The sequence below is a fragment of the Mugil cephalus genome, chromosome 17 (genome assembly GCF_022458985.1).
Source record: "Mugil cephalus isolate CIBA_MC_2020 chromosome 17, CIBA_Mcephalus_1.1, whole genome shotgun sequence".
NCBI classification, from domain to species: domain Eukaryota; kingdom Metazoa; phylum Chordata; class Actinopteri; order Mugiliformes; family Mugilidae; genus Mugil; species Mugil cephalus.
The window spans coordinates 10,968,650-10,989,257 of record NC_061786.1 but is presented as its reverse complement, the minus strand read 5'-3'; the positions used below and the strand labels follow the sequence as shown (position 1 = coordinate 10,989,257).

General features: G+C 40.5%; 4 protein-coding genes across 6 annotated transcripts; 2 read left to right on the top strand and 2 right to left on the bottom strand.

The window, feature by feature from the left end:
- Positions 1–1,680: 1,680 nt before the first annotated feature.
- On the top strand, positions 1,681–4,094 carry si:ch1073-416d2.4 (coiled-coil domain-containing protein 42 homolog). The gene is made up of 9 exons (XM_047610492.1): positions 1,681–1,831; positions 1,933–1,978; positions 2,231–2,407; positions 2,501–2,658; positions 2,758–2,840; positions 2,958–3,130; positions 3,216–3,326; positions 3,422–3,538; positions 3,625–4,094. The coding sequence occupies exons 1-9, from the start codon at positions 1,737–1,739 to the stop codon at positions 3,808–3,810; spliced, it is 1,146 nt and encodes a 381-aa protein (XP_047466448.1). The 5' UTR covers positions 1,681–1,736; the 3' UTR covers positions 3,811–4,094.
- An 11-nt stretch (positions 4,095–4,105) lies between these two features.
- On the top strand, positions 4,106–7,087 carry LOC125023315 (ubiquitin thioesterase OTUB2-like). 3 transcript variants are annotated; one of them, XM_047610495.1, is made up of 6 exons: positions 4,106–4,166; positions 5,106–5,186; positions 5,295–5,413; positions 5,677–5,761; positions 6,503–6,694; positions 6,805–7,087. In XM_047610495.1, exons 2-6 carry the CDS (start codon positions 5,106–5,108, stop codon positions 7,009–7,011), a joined length of 684 nt encoding a protein of 227 aa, XP_047466451.1. In that variant the 5' UTR covers positions 4,106–4,166; the 3' UTR covers positions 7,012–7,087. The 3 variants fall into 3 exon arrangements, with proteins under 3 accessions (XP_047466451.1, XP_047466450.1, XP_047466449.1); XM_047610494.1 differs by lacking the exon at positions 4,106–4,166 and adding an exon at positions 4,874–5,023; XM_047610493.1 differs by lacking the exon at positions 4,106–4,166 and adding an exon at positions 4,874–5,023 and having other exon boundaries at positions 5,106–5,207.
- ddx24 (DEAD (Asp-Glu-Ala-Asp) box helicase 24) lies at positions 7,084–20,563 on the bottom strand. The gene is made up of 22 exons (XM_047611314.1): positions 20,431–20,563; positions 19,751–19,915; positions 19,618–19,662; positions 19,431–19,516; positions 19,275–19,341; positions 19,112–19,199; positions 18,909–19,038; positions 18,632–18,798; positions 17,995–18,151; positions 17,792–17,856; positions 14,116–14,748; positions 13,668–13,941; positions 13,255–13,402; positions 13,082–13,158; positions 11,013–11,881; positions 10,474–10,914; positions 10,233–10,386; positions 9,224–9,736; positions 8,339–8,414; positions 7,861–8,049; positions 7,649–7,778; positions 7,084–7,539 (listed from the first exon to the last, which is right to left on the bottom strand). Exons 1-22 carry the CDS (start codon positions 20,473–20,475, stop codon positions 7,253–7,255), a joined length of 4,806 nt encoding a protein of 1,601 aa, XP_047467270.1. The 5' UTR covers positions 20,476–20,563; the 3' UTR covers positions 7,084–7,252.
- Positions 12,526–15,047, bottom strand: LOC125023312 (protein Z-dependent protease inhibitor-like). Its single transcript, XM_047610491.1, has 5 exons — positions 14,911–15,047; positions 14,116–14,748; positions 13,668–13,941; positions 13,255–13,402; positions 12,526–13,158 (listed from the first exon to the last, which is right to left on the bottom strand). Exons 1-5 carry the CDS (start codon positions 14,945–14,947, stop codon positions 12,967–12,969), a joined length of 1,284 nt encoding a protein of 427 aa, XP_047466447.1. The 5' UTR covers positions 14,948–15,047; the 3' UTR covers positions 12,526–12,966.
- Positions 20,564–20,608: the final 45 nt, after the last annotated feature.

Genomic DNA, 20,608 nt, shown 5'->3' with positions numbered 1-20,608 from the left:
ACTGCTTCCTGCATCTAAACTTGACGCGGCCTCTGGATTTCTTCTGAAACAAACAAACGAGTCCTTCAGCTTATCTATTTACAGCAACTAGTCTAACTGGGCTTGCTTTGAAGCAAATTTTTGAGGAACTCTACGTATTTGCCCAACAAAAACAAGCACAGTCATTCAGCGACAGCACGCCTCTGAAACCACAACATGCTTTATCTGCTTAATCCCAGATAATGATTTGTGACAAGAGATTCATGTACACTGTCAGCCGCCTCCGCAATAACCATTAAGAAAACATTTAGCTGCCATTCATGGGAGCGCTAGTCAGCCGTCAGATTAAATATCTAACATGAAATCTGTAGATAGATCACGGTACATATGTACTGAATGTAAATTGTTGTCAGACTAGAAGACATGGAACTCTTCCAACACCGGTGTGGGCCTACGCTGATGTTTAAAATAATATTCAAGTCATTTTTACATGCGCACTCTGTGTCAAGGAAGTCTTTGTCATAAAACTTCAGGCCTTCATCACTCTTGAGTCCAAATGCTTGTGCACTTTTATGCTACGAGGACTTAATGACAACAAGATATATTTGTGTGGGAGGCAAGTTAAACTAATACAACACAACATGCGTGCAAACAACAGCCACTGTCACTGAAGAATGTCATCTCATTTTTTAATAGGCTGATGGCAGGCATACTGATACTGACGTATGTCTGAAGGATGGATGCATTCCTACATGTTATCCATATCGAAGCCTCTGCTCCCATTAGTATCATTAGAGTGTCAAACATATTAGAATGTCTAAATGTTCGTAATAACACATGAATACATGATATTTCATGACCACCTTTGTTCTATTTTTGCTGCAATCTTTCTCGCTCAGGAATTGTTCAGGTGGGACTAATACTATGAACAATGGCCTTCTTCCACTTAAATTTACCATGTCATCCCAGTAACCTATCATGTGTTACACCAGTTAATCCTGGAATGAGGCTTTGCGTTTGACTCATAATAACAGGATTAACACAGCTGTAATTTACACCAATAACAATAGCTCAGTTTTCTCTTTCGATTCTAGAGACAAGTTACACATGCATGATGTAGAAACGGGAAATCACTAGCGAGCTTGACTTTGAATGATCACGCGTCTTGCATCCACCAGAGAAATGGTTGTGTCACCGAGTTAGAAAGAGTAGGCTACCTGTTATAGGCTATAAAGAAGCTTTAATAATGTAAATTCACTTTTCTAAAAACACAACAAAAATAACTAAACAAAACTCTGGCACAAATTAGTATGCAACATTAAGTATTTGCCTGTGTTATTGTGGGATTTGTGATCCTTTTTAATTTTGCTTTTCATCCCAAATAAGTACAGATTAATCGTGAGGCACATCTCAGCAGGTAAAGGCTACAGTTCTTAGTTTTGGACCCTGGTCTAATTTAGGGATCCGGGACGGAGTGAACCCTCTTCGTTTTCACCTGCTCTCGGACCTCTGACGACCTCATTTCTATGCGACTCTCATTCAGGCCACACAACAGAACCGCCTTTCCCGACAGTTGCCATGACAACGGAGAAACGATCCCGTCGCATTCTCCGTTGTCTGGGCCGCGGTTACCAGGCAACAGCTACACAAATCCAGGAAAACATCCGGAAAAGACCCTTGGTCGTTCTTCAGGACGTCCTCAGAATTCTGGACGATAACAAGAAAAAAGAACTACATAAATAAAACAAACAAAAAACATGGCGACTTCGTCTCTTCCTCCCTTAGATCCTCGTCCAAAAGTCAGGGAAAAAACAATAAGAAACATTTTCGTAACACAGTCGGAGGACACCAGGTAGGTCAACAAACAGCCCTTTCTTACTAGAAATAGTGCTTTCTTTAAAATTCCGTTTATAAGTAAGTCAGACTCGTACTGAAAATTTATTTTCTTTTTAGGCAACGAAAAGACAACAATGCCAACCACATTTCCGGTGTGACAGAGGTAAAAACATACTATGCGGGGATGTTTTAATTGTATCATAATTATATTGTGTTATTTTAATTTCAACACATGAAGCACGTGTTTTATTTTATTATTTTTACACAAGTATTTTATTTTCAGATCTGTAATTCTGCTAATGATTATTATGATGTCTTTCCTTCAACATTAATAAAGCTTGCATAGGACGCTGGAAGCATTTTGAAATTAATGCACTTGAGTTGGTGTTTTTTTTTTTTTTCTTTTTCTTTATAGAGTTCAAACAAATTCCTAGAAGTCAGTGTGAGTGCATTGCAGAAGACCCTGATTCTGAAGAAGGAAGCAGAGCTGGAAGAGGTGGACAAGCAACTTGCACTCAAGCGGCAAGAGTTTAACACTTGTGTAGATGCTCTAGCCCAGAGAAGGTCTGAACTACAAATAAAGCAACAGCAGGCGAGTTTAGACCTGTTAAAATTACACAAATGGTTAGGAAGTAGATGACACTGTCTTAATACGACGGTGTGTTGTATTTGTATTTTCCTCCAGACTAAAGAGAGGGTGATGAAATTTGAGAAGTTTGTTGCTGAAAATGAAGCGAAGCGACGCAGAGCCCTGAAGAGTTGTGAAAGTTCACGAGAGCAGAACATTTTGAAACAGAGGGAGATAGAAAATTTGACAGAACAGCTGAAACAGCTAAGAGTAAGGTGAGAACTTGAAACCCAGAAACATAAAGCCATTTCTCACTACATCACTTTTAATAATAATAGTAATAATAATCATTTTACCATATTTCAAATTCACAGAAAGCAAATTTTAAAGGACCGAATGTCAAAATACAAAATCTTTGAGGACTACTTGATGAAAACACTAGATTATCTCCCTGGCAGTAAGTCCAAAATGGGTTTTTATTTCCCTCACTGTTTAACATTAACACTCATATATAACATGAACCTGTGTTTTTATCCTGCGGCTGTAAAATACAACAAACCTGCTTGCTTTTCAGATTACCCTGATAATGGGTCTGAATCTTTGGTTATGCCCATCATCCGACGCCATGAGACCCTGTCCATCACCCACCAGGAGCTGCTGCAACGTTTGGGACGCATGGAGGAGGACGTGGAACAGGGCCAGCGACAACTGCTGAACATGAAGCACGAACACAGCACAAAGAAACTGGTCAGATGCACCCGTGTATTTATATGTTCGAAGTAGCATTTCTTCAACTGACAGCATTGGAATGATGTCCTTATATGGTTTGCAGATGGCCAACAAAGACCTGTCCGAACTCCAGCGTGAGTTAGAAACCCTAAAAGAGAAGAACAAGCAGACAGAGGTTAAACTGCAGATAGAGCAAGGACTATCCAGAGAAAAGGTAGCCTTCAAGATTATGAGTTAAAATTACCCACAGATAATTTAGACACAGGAGTCTGGGATATAAATATTACTACTTGTGCTCTTATCTTTCAGCTGGAGGAAATGGGAAGATTGCTTATGGCCATCAACAACCTTGCAGAGCAGTGTTATTTAACAGCATATGGAGCTCTGGAGAACATGAACATGTTAACAAAGATGGACATGGTGAAGGTTAGCATCATCAGCAATGAGGTGATTGTAAAAATTCAGATAATTTGCAATGCCTAGTTTAACCAACTCTTGGCTATTTATTTCAGGAGTTCATTCTGGATAAGGCAGACACGGAGAGGAGAGCGAGGAGGCTGATGGAGTCGGCGTCTGCCATGACAAGTACAACAGCTATGACAGACAAAAGAGGGAGGGGATCAATAAAAAGCATTGGTAGTAAAACACAACTCAAAAGTTCAAGTAAAGTCAGTAAAAAGAGTGAAATATTTACCTGAGGTTGTGCTTATTTCTGCGTATTTACGTGATGACTGTTGAGCATTAAGGTTTTTGACAATTTCTTGAGAACATGACGTGACAACATACCATGGAATGTGACTGAAAGCTCTAGAAAAAACTAGTATGTGAAACTTGTATTAAAAAGTTTTGTTTGTTTTTTTTTTGTAACAGATAGATTTTCAGTTACGCACCACACATTTTGCAGTTAAAAGGTCATAAAAAAAATAAGGCAACAGAACTTTGGAAATGTTAATGACTGGAATGTGAACATTGTTTTGTTTTAAAATAAAAATGGTCACACTCAAATGATGCGCCCCTACAGGAATTCGTGCTCGAGAAAACCCAGTGTGCAGTGGTATGTATGCAGTTTATATTTAGTTCATACATGGAAAAACACAGTAAAAAACATTGACATTTTCTCTTCTGCATTTACCACAAAGTCCGGGTTCCTTGAGAACCTGCATGTCAGACACTGACATGCAGGTTTTCTTTATGTTTACTGATGTAGCTAGGTAAGTTATCTTGACAATGTAGTTAAAGTAGAAAAGCATGTTAAGCCATACATTTATAGGGTTATTTTTGTTGATAACTGGTTTTCTTAACTAATTACCTGGGTTGTCCGGTGGTGGGTTCACATTTCATTGAAGATGTTGGTTGGTGTGTGTATGTTCTGTCTCTGCTCCTCTAAGAAGAACCCCTTTCATGGACTGTACCACCCTACCAACAGAGCACCAGGACAACTTTAATTTCCTCCCTAAATAACGTGTCAGCAGAGTTTGTTGTTGTTGTTGTTGTTTTACACACAAAAAAAAAGCATTTAAAAAGTTGTGCATCATTCTACATGTTATGTGTTATGTTATGTGATACATATGGTTATTGGTTAAAGTCTATTGCTACACATAATGTAGACTTTTTTTGCAATTTATCGGGATATTTTAGGTAGTCTAATCGTCGTCGATAAAACGCCTATACTTGTAAGCAAGTATTTTCTGCCTGTCAGCATTGCTCTTACCCCCCTACGTAATCACAATGGTATGTCTCCATACTGGGGAAAAACGTGTGCTGGCCCTTTAACACAAGCACGTGGTGTCGACAAACATCCGGTTTTCACAAAGTGGAAACAAAATTGCAGCAATGTTTTGACACACATCATTTGACGCACGCAATGCCACACGTTTCCTGACATAGTTTCCATGTTGTTGAAATGTGAAGGTATGTCGCGTGGCCAGCACCGAACCCCTGAAGCTGCGGTTTAAAGATCTCGCGGGTTGTAAAGCTGTTTGTTTCCCAACAGATGGAGGACGGCTGCCTCGTCTCGTGCAGAGAGGACATCGCGTCGCTGTTCGCTGCGCGAACGCCGGGTGCCAAACACAAAGTAGGCTACTCAGCAGATGGGGTGAGGGGGGGATGTACTGCAGGTGGTCTCGGGCACCCCTCTTGACTGCTCCGACGCATAATAATCAGAGCTATTGTCCTTTGTCAGGCGTTAAGGGGGCAGTTTTCCGCCGTGAGAAATGTGCGCGGCGATGGGAACTGCTTCTACAGAGCCTTCTGCTTCGCACACTTGGAGTCAGTCCTCCACAATGCCAGGGCTTTGCAGAGGTCAGTTATCACCGAAATTAGCCATAAAGGCCACTCAAACGGGAACAGTGTTATCAAAGGTCTTATGCAGGGTGATAATAGGGGATTAAAGAGCTAAAGAAGCGGCTTAGCTTCACCATAATGTCACTGGTTCGAAGCCCCTCTAGTCCATGGTTAAGCAAGCACCTATAACCCCCCACAATTTCTTCGTATGTGTTCATACTGTATATATACGGTCAACAAAGCTGATTTACATATACCTGTCTCATCCATTTTATTCCTAGATTCAAGGACAAGATTATCCAGAGCAGCAAAGTTCTGGCTTCTGCGGGATTCGAGGAGAGTTCCTTCAAGCACCACCTGAACACAGTAAACAATGCACTCACAGAACAGTCACACCATTTATTTCATTCAACAAGAAAGCCGTTTAGGTAGGGCTTCTAATTTCTCTTGTCCGTTTGTGAAATTAATAATATGTATATATAAATAGTAAAAAAAAAGAAAAATGTATTGAGACAAAGTAAATTACAAAACCAAGATAGTCCAGAATCATGCCCGATACAAAATCAAGATTAGAAGAATACTGTGGAGTATGTAGATAAAAACAATAAAAAATAACTCAGGTTACTTTTACTACTAACTAATTGCCAACTACTTTCACCAGTTCATTGGGTGCATTTGAAAATACAAATACATACGGTCCCACAATAAATCTTGTGTTATTCAGTCAGTGGGCCATGCTAAGCAACACTTCTGTGCTTAGTTCAGCGCAGTTTAACAGCACCACAAACTACATCCCCCAAAATGATCATACAGTTTAATTACCACCAAGCTAATGTCTTGTCAACGCAAACTGAACATTATACCATTCACAAGCAAGATTTAGTGCAGGATTGTTATATTACAATGCGTCCAATTTCTCCGGGGTACCTATGAGCAAATATATATTTTACCTATACAACCTCAGTAATAACAAATAGCATGTGATCTGCAAAAATCCCAGTGATGCTGGAAATCCCCTGTGATTTTGCAGCACACCAGGAAACAACTTACTTAAAGATCAAAACCAGTTGAACTTGGTGATATCCGGTTGTTCCTCATATCATGAAGGTTGTAGACGTCGTGGACCAGTGCCAGGCTGATGAGCCAGAGAACACATTGTTCAGGCTCTTCAACGAGCAGGTAACATCCAACAGCGTGGTGCAGTATCTCAGGCTGCTCACCTCAGCGCACCTGCAAAACCACGCGCACTTCTTCGGCAACTTTGTGGAAGCGCCTGATCTGCAAGTCTACTGTCGTCAGGTTAGTGACAAAGTGTTGCTGCCATCTAGTGTGAAAACAGTAGATAATCCTTAAAGTTGACCTTGATGAAAGAGGACAGGAAAATTAAAGGGTATGTTCTTTTAACTCAGGAGGTGGAGACCATGGCGATGGAGTGTGACCATGTGGACATCTTGGCCCTGTCGCAGGCTTTGGACGTTTGCATCCACATTGTCTCCATGGAGGGAGACGAAGAGCAGCTTGCCCACCACATCATTCCAGAGGGTGCTGAGCCGTCCCTGCATCTCCTCTACCAAACATCACATTACAACATTCTCTACACCCAACCTCAACTCTGACCAACCGGGGACTCGAAAGGACTCGCCTCAACTCAGGAATACTGACTTTGGTTGAATAAATCCGAACTGAGCTCCACTTATGAAAACTGTTTTTTTTTAATAAAACGTTGCAGATTACAGCAATTGAACATCACAAAAAACAAATCTTGTATTTATATGATTTTTTTTTAACATAAATTCAATAATTATACAAATCCTTTCAAACACAGCCTTATTCGATTTCATTTCCATGACCACATTACTACTGCTGCTGCTGCTTTTCTTTCTTCTTTTGTTTCTTCTGCTTCTGTTTTTTCTGTTGTGCTGGAGCACTTTTCTTAAGCTTCTGTGTTTTCTCTACTGAAACCAGGGCACTTTCCTTCCCTGCAAGGGGCAAGTGAGGCAGGGAGAGCTTTCCCATTTGAGTAGGGTACTTGGTTTTTATCACGTTCCTGAATATGTGCTGGGAGAGCAAATGCTTTAGATGCTTCTTCATCCCCTTTACCATCTTCTGCTGCTCTCTGTCAGCATCGTCATCCTGTACTCCACCTGAGGACAAGAGTCGCTCCTCAGTCAATCTGTGTTTTGTTTTTTTTAACCTTTTTAAATGAACGGAACATGTTACAGTATGTATCTTGTATGGTGATGTTTGTCTTACCAAGTAAAAGATCATCATCCAGGTCAACCTCCAGGGCGTCTGCCGCTTGCCTGAACCAGGAGTTGTGCTGCTTCTCTCTGCTGTTGTGATACTCAACCTTTTCTATCTGTCTGGCCAAGTTTACTCGCTCCTGTAGGGGACAGCATTAGCATTAAGCATCAGCATTAACCAACTCTTCAATAAAGACAGGACCTGAGGGGGACAGAGCTCACCTTGATCGCTGCCAAGCATTTGGTCTCTATGGGGAACATGGGAAGCTCGTCGTCCTTTCCAAGAGTCCTGTAGATCTTTTTGAAGTTCATCATGTCGTCTGGGCCTACGAGCAGCAGACTGAGTCCCTCTTTAGTGGCTCGGGCTGTTCTGCCACTCCGATGAACGTAAGTCTCAGATGTTCTAGGCACCTGGTGTGAGGTAATTACAGATTGTTCATCAAAATGCAGCTCGACAGTGTAGAGCTGTGGACTAGTGGTGAGGCTGCCCAGGCACAATACGAGTGGAGTGGGTTCCGATAGTACACTCTGCCATGTGCAAATATATGTTTTAAAAAAGGTAACATAAAAGGAATCAATGATGAGGGATCAATGAAGGGAATAAAAACTAAAATGGTGGTTTGAACAAAGGTAACCAAATATAAGACGTGTTCGCAGTCAAAGACTATAAAATCTGTCGAACAGCTATCAAGGAGCTTACCTGGTAGTGAATAACATGTTGAACGTTGGGGATATCCAGGCCTCTGGCTGCCACATCAGTAGTCAGGAGGACAGAACTGTGAATGAAAATGTTTAATTCGAGGGTCAATTCAGTAAAACAGAGTATTTGAACTTAAAATATTGCATATCGTAAAACCTGAGGACACATTTATGTCAATGTATGTCATGAAAAATTTCAAAGGAGCTGTTCGTCCGGTGCAAAATGCTCAACAACAAATCTTAATGTCAGTTTGTATAACAATAAGCATACGGAGCATTTTTTTTTTTTTTTTCATAACAGCCAAGATAGAATCAGCCCAGTACAAGTAAAGGCATGACTGAAAGTGATCTTTAGCAAATTCCACAGAAGATATCTGTGTTCACATACCGATGTTGCAAACGTACGTATTTTGAGAATACTGATAAAAAAGAAACTTGTAAGTCACGTTTTTATGCTACCTGTTTCCAAATATTCAGGTGTTTCCTGAAAATACATAGCTCCTCCCCAAAACCCCAGTCTGCTCTGATTGGTCAGGCACAACACACACATGTTCAGCAGTAGCTGGTAGCGTGGTAGCTGGATATGGAAAGTGTTTCACTGGATAAAAAAATTAATTACAGTGCGGACAAACTCTAAAATAAGAAGACCTATGACACTTTTATTATCTTCTTATCTCACTTTTATCTTATTCCAGTGTGAGATAGTAGCATAAAGTTGACATGTAGTGCAAGACACATGGTAGCAAAACTCTTAAACGTCTAATTTAATATCATGGGACTTTAAGCCTGCATTTGTAGTTAAAAAGTTTTACTATTTCATTATAATCACTGGATGAAGTCCAAGTCAAAAGCAAATGTCCCTTGATGGCATGTGCGTATGACTCACCTCTCTCTTTCAGCAAACCTCTCCAGGTTTTTAAGGCGTTGTTTCTGGTGCATGTTGGCGTGTAGAGGCAGTGGATTATAGTCCAGGATCACCAGCAGAGAGTTCAGTCTCTTGATACAGTCGATGCTGTTTGCAAACACCATGGTGCGTCCAGGATACTGGAGCAGGAAGTAGTAGAGGTAGAAGTCCTTGTCATCCTTCTGACAGTGGATCTGCGTCTCAATCAGTGTCTCCACAGTCGCCTCCTTCCTTGTGAGGTCAATGACTTTGGGCTTAGACTTAATCCCCACCTTCTCCATGAGAATCTCCAGCTTGCTTCTCTTGTCCAGACTCCTCTTCTTCTTCTGGAGGACGCGGCTGGGCAGGCTGTGAGCCATGGTCAAAGTGGCAGAGAACACAAAGGTTTGCCTCGTGGGATTGAAGTGCGTGGTGTTCAGCATCTCCAGCAGACTCTCTAGCTCTGCAAAGTGTCCTCTTTCTACCATACGATCAGCTTCATCAATGACCAGGCACCTGTATTACAACACAACCAAGAGTAGATCAGAAGACAAAATAAAGCGCCAACAAACAAGCCCCCCGGAAAGATCAGTATCATGCATGTTTCTTCATGTTACCTCTGGTACTTTATTTATATTTCAGTCTGTAGATAATGTAAAAAGGTTAGGATCAATAATCGTTGAAAGTAGGACCGGACATTCACTGACTCTATACATGTTTAAAGATATTTCATTAGACAAAGTGTCGTTTCTGTTGTGTAGCCTACACATTGCACCACAATCTTACTGAAGGATTTATTCATCTCGCTGTAGTTAGTTATACTTAATAAAATGGAAACTGAGTGCACTCTGCGTGAAAATGTTTTCTGATGTAATCAGTATAACAAGCTGCGGCTCATTGAACTGACTCTGGACATTTGATCTGTTGAGCTTTGTGTGTGTTTACAGCATCATCGAAATCCCCTTATTAAAAATCTTGCATTAATTTAAACGAGATCTGAAAGGTGACTTACTTGAGCTGTTTGAGATTGTGCAGATGTGGATGGCCTTCTTTGACTAAATCCCACAAACGCCCCGGAGTAGCAATAATGATCTCTGGCCTGCGCTTCAGCATCCTTCTTTGCTTCTGTTGCGCCATTCCGCCCACCACTATGGCTGTTTTGATGTCTGCACAACAGTAACACCTTGAGTACCTTCACATTTCTAAGAGAAAACTCAATTGTAACAATTAATAAATAATAAATAATGACTTACCAGTGAATTTTGCAACAGCATCGATATGGTGTTTGACCTGAACAGCCAGCTCCCTGGTAGGAGTGAGAACCAGACCGAGAAGAGGACTCTGACTATCAGTGAATTGTTCATTACACGTTTTCATCATCTGGACACGTTCAAGCGGCCCATCTTCATCTTGTTCTTCAATGTCATCTCGATCTTCATCCGAGTCTCCTTGGATCTGATCTTCTTCACCTTCAAACTCGTCTTCTGAAATCTCCACGTTGGCTTCCTGGTCCCCTTCTGATGCGGGCTCCGTCATGTTTCCTGATTCAGTGGACTCATCTACAGATGGTAGATACAGACTCTCCACCTCAGTGGCTGCTTCAGTGTTGCCTTCAGCTGTTTCTTCTGGGCCACTCTTCCACTTCAGGATGGCGTGGATCATAGGAATGCCAAAAGCCAATGTTTTACCACTCCCTGTAATTACAGGACATACATTAGCTTCATTTGGTTAAATCTAGGAACAGGCTGTTACAAGATAACAAATAAAAAGAGTGGGAAGGCTTTTATCTTACCGGTCTCAGCTGCCCCTAGTATATCCATACGATCCCTGATGGCAGGAGGCAAAGTCAGGGCTTGAATTGGTGTGGGTGAGCCAAATCCAAGACTGCTCAGTGCCTTCAGCACAGGTGAGGGAACAAACAGGTCCTTCCATGCACTCACATCAGCATCTTTATCATCAGAACTGCCAAGTGCTGCATTTGTCCAGTTCTTTACCTGTTTTTTGGGGGGCTTAGCTGCTTTATCTTGACTGGACTTATCTTCTTCCAGAGGCGGAAGATCTGATTCCTCGTCTGGCTGTTCCTCTGTGGCTGTATCATTTTTCAACTGCTGCTTTGATTTCTTCTTCTTTGTCTTCTTGTTTTTCTTCTCCTTTTTTGATGCATCGCCATCAGGGATGGTGGCTGAATCTTCTGCTTCTTCATCCTGTCCTCCCTCCCCGTTGGCAGCTTTGTTCTCCTGTAACACTTCTTCTGTGGACGTACTGTCTGACTGGACTGAATCCTTTGCAGCCACTTTCTTATTTTTCTTCTTCTTCTTTTTGGCTTTTTTCTTGGCTGGCTCGGTTGTGCCCTCTCCCTCTTTGCTCTCGGTGTCTCCCTTCTCTCCGTCCTCTTCACTTGCTTTTCTTTTCTTTCCTTTTTTCGTCTCCCCTTTCTTTTCCTTTGCGGCTTTAGCTGCAGCCTTCTTGCTGTCTATCATACGGTAATTCGTCAGCTCTTCAAAACACACCAGACCCTCCAAGCCCTCCTCGGAGAAGAGACTGGGATCCAGCTCTACAGCTTTCCATTTGCCTCTCAAGTCAATGTTCCGTTTAGGTTGTTTCTGGAGTCCAGTGGACATACGTTTGTTTTTCGGCTTCATCTTCTTTGTCTTCATTTTCCTACAATTTGACAAGGGTATATATTAACAAAGTTGGGCTAACATGGCGAATTCCCTGACGCCGAGGCGCATGTGTGTCCTACTTACTCTTCCACGTTTCCAGAAGTTAGCTAGCTAATACGTGCTAATGTTAAAAGGCTACTTACAAAAAAATTATAGGTGGTAGATCATACACTACAAAATGAAAACAAATATCTTACCTTGACTTACTGAGGGCTCCTGAAGAAGAAAATGTGATTATACTCTATGACAACTACACATGACACGAGGGCGCAGCCATGACAGTGTTGATCACGTGGTTTGTAAAAACTTTATTTGTCGAACACGAACATTTTCTCAGTCCTTTGTCAGAGTTGGTGTTTATTAACTCTCTATCTTTTTAAGACGTATTATTTTTAGGTTTTAAGAAAGTATATGATTATCTTTCAGTAAATTCATAATTATCTAATAGTTATGAGATATATAGTTATAATATACAAATTTTGTATATTATACAAAGAATATTTATATTTAAGTCCCTACTTACCAGCGTTACATGTTAGCAGAGTTGCTACCAAATGTACTTTATGTGATTTTTTTTTATTTATACAATGAACAACACAGACCCTCCAGAGGACAAGTGGTTACAAAAAACAAACAAACAAACACATTATGAAGTTAGATTTTATTGAACAGTTAAAGGCCAATCCTGTAACCATTATTACAACCCTGTAAATAGTCCCTTATTGGAAAATGGTACGTTTCAAGTTGGGAGATGTCATTACTACAGGATTTTTTATTTCTAGGCAAAAAACAAAAACAAAAAACAACAACAAAAAAAACACATCGTCATGGTTTCCTCATTTATATGTTCTCTTTATTCTCACAGATTAAGGACTGAATCCTAAAGAAAGTTTCAAGTTAAGTTTTTATTAATGTTGATCATTTACAGGATGGCTTTTCTATAAAAGACCAAAACAAGCTTTTCAAAGCAATCTGAGATTTATTTATTTTTTTTTAAAATACAGCAAATTAGCCCCGTAGAAGCCTGAGTAAACAATATCAAGCGCAAGCCGCTTCGCAGCTCAAACAACAGAGTGGCGACAGCTAGTTTTTGGTGGGGTCAATCACCCTGCCCATGAACAGCAGACAGTTTGTGTCTTCATGGTATATGAAGAAGAAGAATGGCCTGTTGACAACGAAGGTCCTCGGCAGGGAATACGGTATAATGCTGACCGTTGTGGCAGCTGCTGCAGTTGTCCCTGTCTCATCCACCTCTATCACAGCCTTGTGCAGCACCTGTCATTTTACAGTCAAGATAAACATTCGCACCTGCACACTTTGTAATATGCATGTACTGTGTATGGTCACAACATGGTGAAATTGAAAACTAACCTCTGACACCATGAGAGATTCGTCCTCACTGAGCTTGGTCAGGTTGGCTGAAGTGCTGAAGATACTGGCCATGCCCATTTCTGGAAGAATGTTTTGCAGGGAATACGACTGCTCCAACTTGAATTTGGGCACGTTGACTTCCAGCTTGCTATGAACGAAACGTGAATTGAGGTGCTGAATTAACAGTGTTATCTTCTGTTGCAAGAATTGGATGTTGTGTACGATAATTTGTACGTTTGTCGCTAGATGATTGTTTCTCGGTTATTTCAAAGCTCCTTTCGAGAGAAAACGTCTCATACAATAGCAAAAATACAGCTTAATACAAACAAAACAACAAGTTATAGAAGGACTGGGTTCAAAATATCACCCAAAATTCATCACTTTCCAAGTGATGAATTTTTTTATGCGCTTACGTTTTTGTCAGCTTTTTGATCCAGAACCGGAACTGCTCTGCAGTGATCCCATCATCAACCACAGTGTAGTCCCTGCCTTTGTCGGGTAGCACGATAAGCATAGAAATACCTTCCTGGTATGGCAGCCTCAGCACTCTGGCACGTAGACGCATGTCTTCCATCGTATAGAACTTGTCCTCTATAAACATCATTGGCACTTGCGCAATATTGTAGTTGTTAATGTAGAAGGGGGCAGTATGAGTCAGATTGGAGTTGAAGGGCAGCTGCCAGCCTCCTGTGGAGATAATAATACTGTTAGATTGGTTAAGAAGTACAAGAACACTTCTTCATACATTTGGTCTTGTCTTAGAAAGTCTTGGACAAGACCAAATGTATGAAGATCCTGTAAATAGAAGTAAATAGAAGTCAAAAGTGATGATCTAAACTTTGCAAGTTTGATTAACCTTACCCTGGAAGAAAATAGTGTTGATTAACAAGAGCTGAATCTGTTCATCCAGGGAAGAAATCATCTCCGTAACTTTGCCTTCAGTCTTTTGCTTGATGTACTCATTAATGAAACGGATACTCTCTTGCGTGTCCGCAAAGTTTATGGATTTGATGTCTGCCTCAAAAAACTCTTTCATTTTGTCTTCAAACGTCTTCTTCACAACAAACTGCTGGCGTATAAAGAGGGCCATGCCTTGGTCCAGTTTCAGTGAACCATTCTGCGTGATGTTCTCGTGAAGAAGCTGAAAGAGCTTGGGGATAAGTTCAGGCTGGTCAGCCCTTTCCAGCTGCTCCAGGTTGAGTCCCTTCAGGATTTCCTCATGCGTGACACCATCAGAAGCCATTAGGAGAGCGGCAAAACTGGTAGAGATGCTCAGGGGTGAGAAAAAGATGTTCTTGTCGTGGTAACCGGATATTTTTCTGTAAAGGTTCATGGCAAAGTCCATGTTTTTGAAGGAGAGATCTGAGATAGTGTCTCCCGAGGGTTGTGCTTGGCCCGGAGCGAGGAGGCACAAATATGTTAAGATGACAAAAAATGTCATCTTCATTTTGTGTCCCACCATAATTCCAATCTGGAAAGGTTTGGGTGCGCAACCTGAAACATGAACACGTTAAAAAACACTAATTAATTCACGGGAAATTATAAGGTTTCACGTTTGAACAACCACTGTTCGGTGGTTACATACATGTACAACCCCAAAACATTGATAAATACTATATGGATAATTAAAATACACAGTTGAGCTGTCATACGTACCTTTCAGCTTAGGCAAGACCGTGTCTGAAAGCCTCATCTATTATTTGGGGAAACAAAGTGCAAGTGTGCTCTGACTGTTACATATTAACCACAACATACAAAAAGGCGTCCTCCTTTTTTTTTTTAATGTTTTTTTTTTTTTTTGCCTCCCTTTGGGATTATGACGTCCATCAACGAATAAATGAGACATGATAAGCTTTCAGAGGAATATTTAAATGACACAAGGCAGGTGACCCAGGTATAACCATAGACTGTATAACCGAAGAAGATGATGCTAATGGAAAAACCCTCGTGATTTGCTAAACAAACTACTCATTCAGTTGCTCGGTAGCTAGCTTAGCATAACGTTAGCTGCCTAGCCCAGTTACATCTGGCTAAAGAGCTTCTCTTTGGTGATATCACAAAATATAAATACAGCACTACATAAGCATAACATAAAACAATACATTCAACACGATGTAACTATGATCAAATAAATAATTTATAACGTGTTTCTTGTGAGGTATTGTGTTAGCCAGGTGTTGTGGTCTTGCACGTTTTTCGTTTTAATAGCTCAAAAAAATAGTTACCATATTGAGTTAGCCAGGCAAACTGAACCTAACAAATACAATAGGCAAACCATGTGCTATTTAGTACATTTACATTACATAAAAAGACACAGTAAGACGAGGAAACTAATATTAACAATACATCTCATGAGGATGCTAGCTCCAAACCTGTCCCTCCAGGCGAGCCTACGCTAGCAAGCATGACAGCATGCCTAATCTAGGCAAACATTAAGCTTCTTTTCTCAAATACAAATCCGGGATAATTTATATTTTATTGTCATTAAATCAAATAAAGTGCAAACACATATACCTTTGGTTTGAGGTTAGTTGTCAAAAATAAGGCGCGCAAGACGAGACAACGAAATAGTGATAAGATCGGAATGCTTGTTGGTACCACACAAATCTTGTCGGCAAACAACACATTTTTATTAAGAGTGTGCATGTCACTTTAATCCTGAAACCATAACCAGTATATGAAATGAAAGAATGTGCTGTGCTAACATGAGACATAATAAAAATGAATTGTAATAACGTAGTGAATGGAAAATAAGCCAAGGAATAAAACCCAACTACCAACATTTCAAACTATTTCACAAGTGAATCTGAAATACAAATAATAATAATAATAATAAAAAAAACTAGCAGAGCTGAAGGAAACAAAACAATGGAATCTTTCTGGAAGTCATCCAGCAGCACATTAGCTTCTTTGCATTACAGCTAACACTATGTCCACTTCAAGTGGTGATTGGTTCCAGAAAACATAATGTGTAAACAAATATTAAGCCTGTTAATGCTCTAACAACTACGAGTCTGGTTTTCAGGATGTAACATAATCTTGTAAGAGAACAATGACAGAGATTTTAAAAATGCACAACATAATTTAGATATTCTGTTTATCTCTTTGGATTTTCAATTGTACAAATTATGACATTGAATAATCATTTTGTGAAGGTGATCAATCAGCGAACAACTTGCATGTCTTTAATCCACTGCAACTTCAGCTGACACCAATGCATCGTCTAATGTGTACAACATTGCTCCGAACACGATTGGAATACGATATAAGTCAAATCAGTACAAATAAACATTTCAGCATCATAATGGCCATAACATGCAAGAGTAAAACTGTTTCAAATGGGTGTCTATGGAGGAGCTATCATTTAATAATATTGTCTTTATCATAAATTCAAGACAAATACTGGTGAGACAAGGAGTGGGTGAAATCAATACTAAGAAGGCTGACTGGATTTGCCAGACATTTCTGGATTTATGTGCCCATACTGTGCTGGAAAAATTAACAATTCAGCTGCAGCTCTACTGTGTTTACATTTTTTTTTGTTCCCTATTAAATGTCAACTTAAATGCATCAGTGGCAAGTATCTTAGATTTAACTCTATACATTTTTTTAAACCATGGTCCACCCAGAATGGACCAAACAACCTTAAACTGTGTTTGTAAGCTGTCTAATTAGAAACGTCGATATACCTGCTTGCACACTTAAAGCCACAACATCAAAAATTTGCTGCTGTCTAAATACCTTGAGAGATCATAGATGTTCATGTAAAATGACTGATGTCAGGAATAAATAAACCACACCTGGTAGTTTCTGGCTAAAAGAAGATGTTTCCTTTATCATTTCAACAACTTATTTTGAAACTGCAGTGGTGTTCTGGTGTTTTAATTGCACGTCATGCACTCAAAACCCCAGTTCGACATAAAGGTAGGACGCTCTGTCATTGCCTGTAAAGCTTTTATCTGTCTAAACATTGGTCTCTTCTGACTTTCACAGCCATGTTTCACACCCTCTGCATGTCATTTCTTTCCATGTCTTCCAGCCAAAAAACGAGAATAAAAAAAGGTATAGAATAGAAATAGAAGGCGCCATGGTAAAAAGGCAATTGCAAACTTGGATTAACTGCATCGTGAGTCCTGTGGTCACCCTTTTCCCAGCCTAAGCGAAGCACTCAGTCATATTAGACTAAGTGCTGCCTTTTCTTTGTCGTTGTTCTCTTCTCTATAGCCTGTCAGCGAACTAGCCGGGGGAAACGTGTCAGCCTTCTGACGGTCCTTATGTTCGCATGTGCAAAAGGTTAGAGGAGGGAGCAAAGCTAACCCCTGTGTGGGGTTGCTGTTCCAGGCAGCTGGTAGACAACATAGACAAGCCTTTTTGCAACTTCACTGGCTGGGCTTTTGTTGGTGGTCCTCCCCGGAGCCAGTGTTTACTGATCCTAATTAAAGGAAATTGGTTCAGGTTAACATATTTCCTAACATTATGAGATAGGATATTATGGAAAATACATTACATGGGAAAGTTAAAAATCATATTTGCTTACCTGAGGCTCCAGTTGACTTTGCGTCTGGTTGTTGAGGAATGTTTGACTGAGCTTGTTGTTGTTGTCTAAACAGTCAACAGAGAGGTAATCAAATTAATCAAATTCCACTCATTTTGTTGGCTTAAATGGTGACGGATGCATTATGCAAGGCTCTATTGAATTACATTACTCATTAATGTTTTACAGTAGTCAACTGAACCTACCGATCAAAATAGGCTTGTCTCCTCTTCCTCAGTTCCTCAGCTGATAATGTCTCGTTCTGGTCTTCTCTTTGTCCTCCTGCAGCAGTCCCTGCTGCATGGCTGCCAGATTTTACATTTGCCATTTCAGACTCTGAAGACTTGTTGCTCATGACTGCTCCTATAATATAATAGAAACAAAAATGTTTTTAAATGAATGCATATTACTCTTAAAGTTCCAATGAAACTGCTACTGGACTACTATGCTTCTAGACAAACACGTTTCCAGTGAAAACAGTGGGGACACCACACCCTTTCTACACAGTTTGCTGTAACTGGTTATGTCCAAAAACAAAAAATGGCGCTGTTGTTTCTGTAACCAGGGAGGCTTTCTATAGCTCAGCCTTAACTTCTAGCTAGCTCATAGGTCTGTGCAAAGGTCTGGCAGAATTTATAGTCACGGGCAAAAGATACACAAATTTAGCGCAGGATGATTCTTGAACAACTATTTATTGTTTTCCAGAAAAATTACACACTGTAAAATCCTTTTAAGAACACCTACACAACAACTTTTTGTTGTTGCTGGGTAAGTACATTTTTATGAACGTCTATTATGAATTTTTAAAAAAAAAAAAAAACTTTTGGATGGGTTATCTTTTACCTTGCATGCTAAGTTGTATGGCCCTGCGAAGATCAGCCTCTTCATCTTCCACATCTATGTCCTGTCTGCTGAGAGCCAGAGCTTTCTTCAGTTCTTCATCATCATCCACGACCTCATCCTCCGCACCAAAGACCATTGCCTCCGACTGGCCCAGAGCTGCTGGCCTGCTACTCACAGGAAATGAACTGATCAGTTTCCACAAGTAAGTAAAACATGTATTTTAAACAAGTATCACTTTTTGCATGTCCTTTATTTTCCTCATATAGCATATACGTACCCTGAACTTGTCTGAGCCTCTTCCTCTCCAATGAGCCTGGGCCGCTGCTGCTGATGGACCCTCATGATCATGAGAATTTGCTCCGCTTCACACTCAGGAAGGTTTCCTCTGATCACAAATATGGAGTAACCTGCACAAATACAACTTTTACAATATTTCCTTCAGTGCAACACATAAGTGTGAAAAAGTAAATTTCACAATACCTTCTTGTTGTAACTGTGCAAGGAAAAGGGCTAGATAGGTGTCTGATATCAGTTCTGGCCCAGTCAGCAGTGAATTTAGGTTAAACCACTGCAATCAAAACAGAATGTCTTTAGTAACGCAAACTGATTTAATGTAGTTTAAGAAAATAAATGCCAGCCATACCTGCTGTCCAAGTTTCCGTATAGTAAACCAGTGCTCCTTGTAGTTGCAAATAAAGGCTTTCTCATTTCTGAAACACGGAAATCGACATCAGTTTAAACTGTTAATGTGAATATAGAATATCCATTACACAAGAAAGCTGTTCAAAAGCAACTTTACATTGGATTTATCATGAGGCTCTGGTACTCCCGACTGTTGAAGAGGATTAGCTCCAAGCCCCAAACTCGCAGAGCATTGCTAATTACCTAGAAAAATCATGTGACAGGAAAACAATCGGTAGAAAAGTTGTTAGAAAAGTTGCTGCTATTTGTTAGTAACTATAAAAAAGCGAATTCCTCAAACCCACTTGTATTGAAAAGAATCCACTATCATCCATGTTCCCAGATGGTTGCTTTAAACAAGTTCAGAAAAAAGAAACTGTTAACTAACCTCTCTAAATAACGTCTCAAAGCAAACATGTCCCTTCGATCCGTATTTACCTGCAAGAAAGTCCTGTATTCCTCACTGGCCATTCCTCCCTCTGCCATCCTCATCCTCTCCTCCTCATCGAGCTGATGAGCAATCGAGGACAAATCTACTGGAGTAAAATACTCACCCTGCAGAAGGTTGTTGAGACAGTGCTGGGCGCAGAGGGAGCCCTCTTGCTGCAAATACAGATTTGGTGTCGTTAAAAACCACCAGCTTAATGAGGCTTTTAACGTGATAAAACGATCCAACTTAGCTAGCTACGCGGTGGTAAAATAGGCGATTGCTTTAGGATTTTGTCTGTCCATAGGATAGCAGACTCACCACTAGTTAGAGCTACACGAAGCTAGCTTAACTACGTAAACAACCCACACAACTAGTTCTCCTTTAGCAACCGAACTCTATGTTAAGCCAGTCCCTTTGCTAATATGAAATAAAACATGACTACAACTATTACAAAGCTTGTCTGCTTTGCTACCCCGAACTGAAAATAAACTTTTCTCAATATCTGGTTAGCAAGTGAATTAGCATTTTAGCTGTCTGGACAACAATACTGCCAAACACCACCACAAATCTCTTAGCAACGGTTACATAACGCCGCTAAACAAATCACCGCCGCAAGTCCCGAGGCTTTCCGTGTAAACACGACGAGTTACACTGGGCTAAGTGACTTAAGTTAAATGTTTTAACTTACTTTCTCGTGAAATATGGAATCCATATTCAGCTTTCTGTCAAACATTCAACTCTGACCTCTAGCCCCGCCCCGCTGCCTTCATCACCACAGCCAGGGAGAGGGGGACAATCCCGGCGAGCGCCCTCTGGCGGACGGGCTCCTAAACTACAGCCGTCAACTGTCCAAAAGCTTTTGGTCT

Coding starts and splice junctions, on each gene's coding strand:
- si:ch1073-416d2.4 (XM_047610492.1), top strand. CDS start 1,737: ATGGCGACTTCGTCTCTTCCTCCCTTAGATCCTCGTCCAAAAGTCAGG. Junction 2,841..2,957: donor ACTAGATTATCTCCCTGGCA/GTAAGTCCAAAA, acceptor CTTGCTTTTCAG/ATTACCCTGATAATGGGTCT. Junction 3,131..3,215: donor AACACAGCACAAAGAAACTG/GTCAGATGCACC, acceptor TATGGTTTGCAG/ATGGCCAACAAAGACCTGTC.
- LOC125023315 (XM_047610493.1), top strand. CDS start 5,106: ATGGAGGACGGCTGCCTCGTCTCGTGCAGAGAGGACATCGCGTCGCTG. Junction 5,208..5,294: donor TAGGCTACTCAGCAGATGGG/GTGAGGGGGGGA, acceptor GTCCTTTGTCAG/GCGTTAAGGGGGCAGTTTTC. Junction 5,762..6,502: donor TCAAGCACCACCTGAACACA/GTAAACAATGCA, acceptor CATATCATGAAG/GTTGTAGACGTCGTGGACCA.
- LOC125023312 (XM_047610491.1), bottom strand. CDS start 14,947: ATGAGGCTTTCAGACACGGTCTTGCCTAAGCTGAAAG. Junction 14,749..14,910: donor GGTCTTGCCTAAGCTGAAAG/GTACGTATGACA, acceptor TTCATGTTTCAG/GTTGCGCACCCAAACCTTTC. Junction 13,403..13,667: donor ATCAAAAAGCTGACAAAAAC/GTAAGCGCATAA, acceptor TTTCGTTCATAG/CAAGCTGGAAGTCAACGTGC.
- ddx24 (XM_047611314.1), bottom strand. CDS start 20,475: ATGTTTGACAGAAAGCTGAATATGGATTCCATATTTCACGAGAAA. Junction 19,916..20,430: donor ATTCCATATTTCACGAGAAA/GTAAGTTAAAAC, acceptor CTGTATTTGCAG/CAAGAGGGCTCCCTCTGCGC. Junction 18,152..18,631: donor CATACAACTTAGCATGCAAG/GTAAAAGATAAC, acceptor ATTATATTATAG/GAGCAGTCATGAGCAACAAG.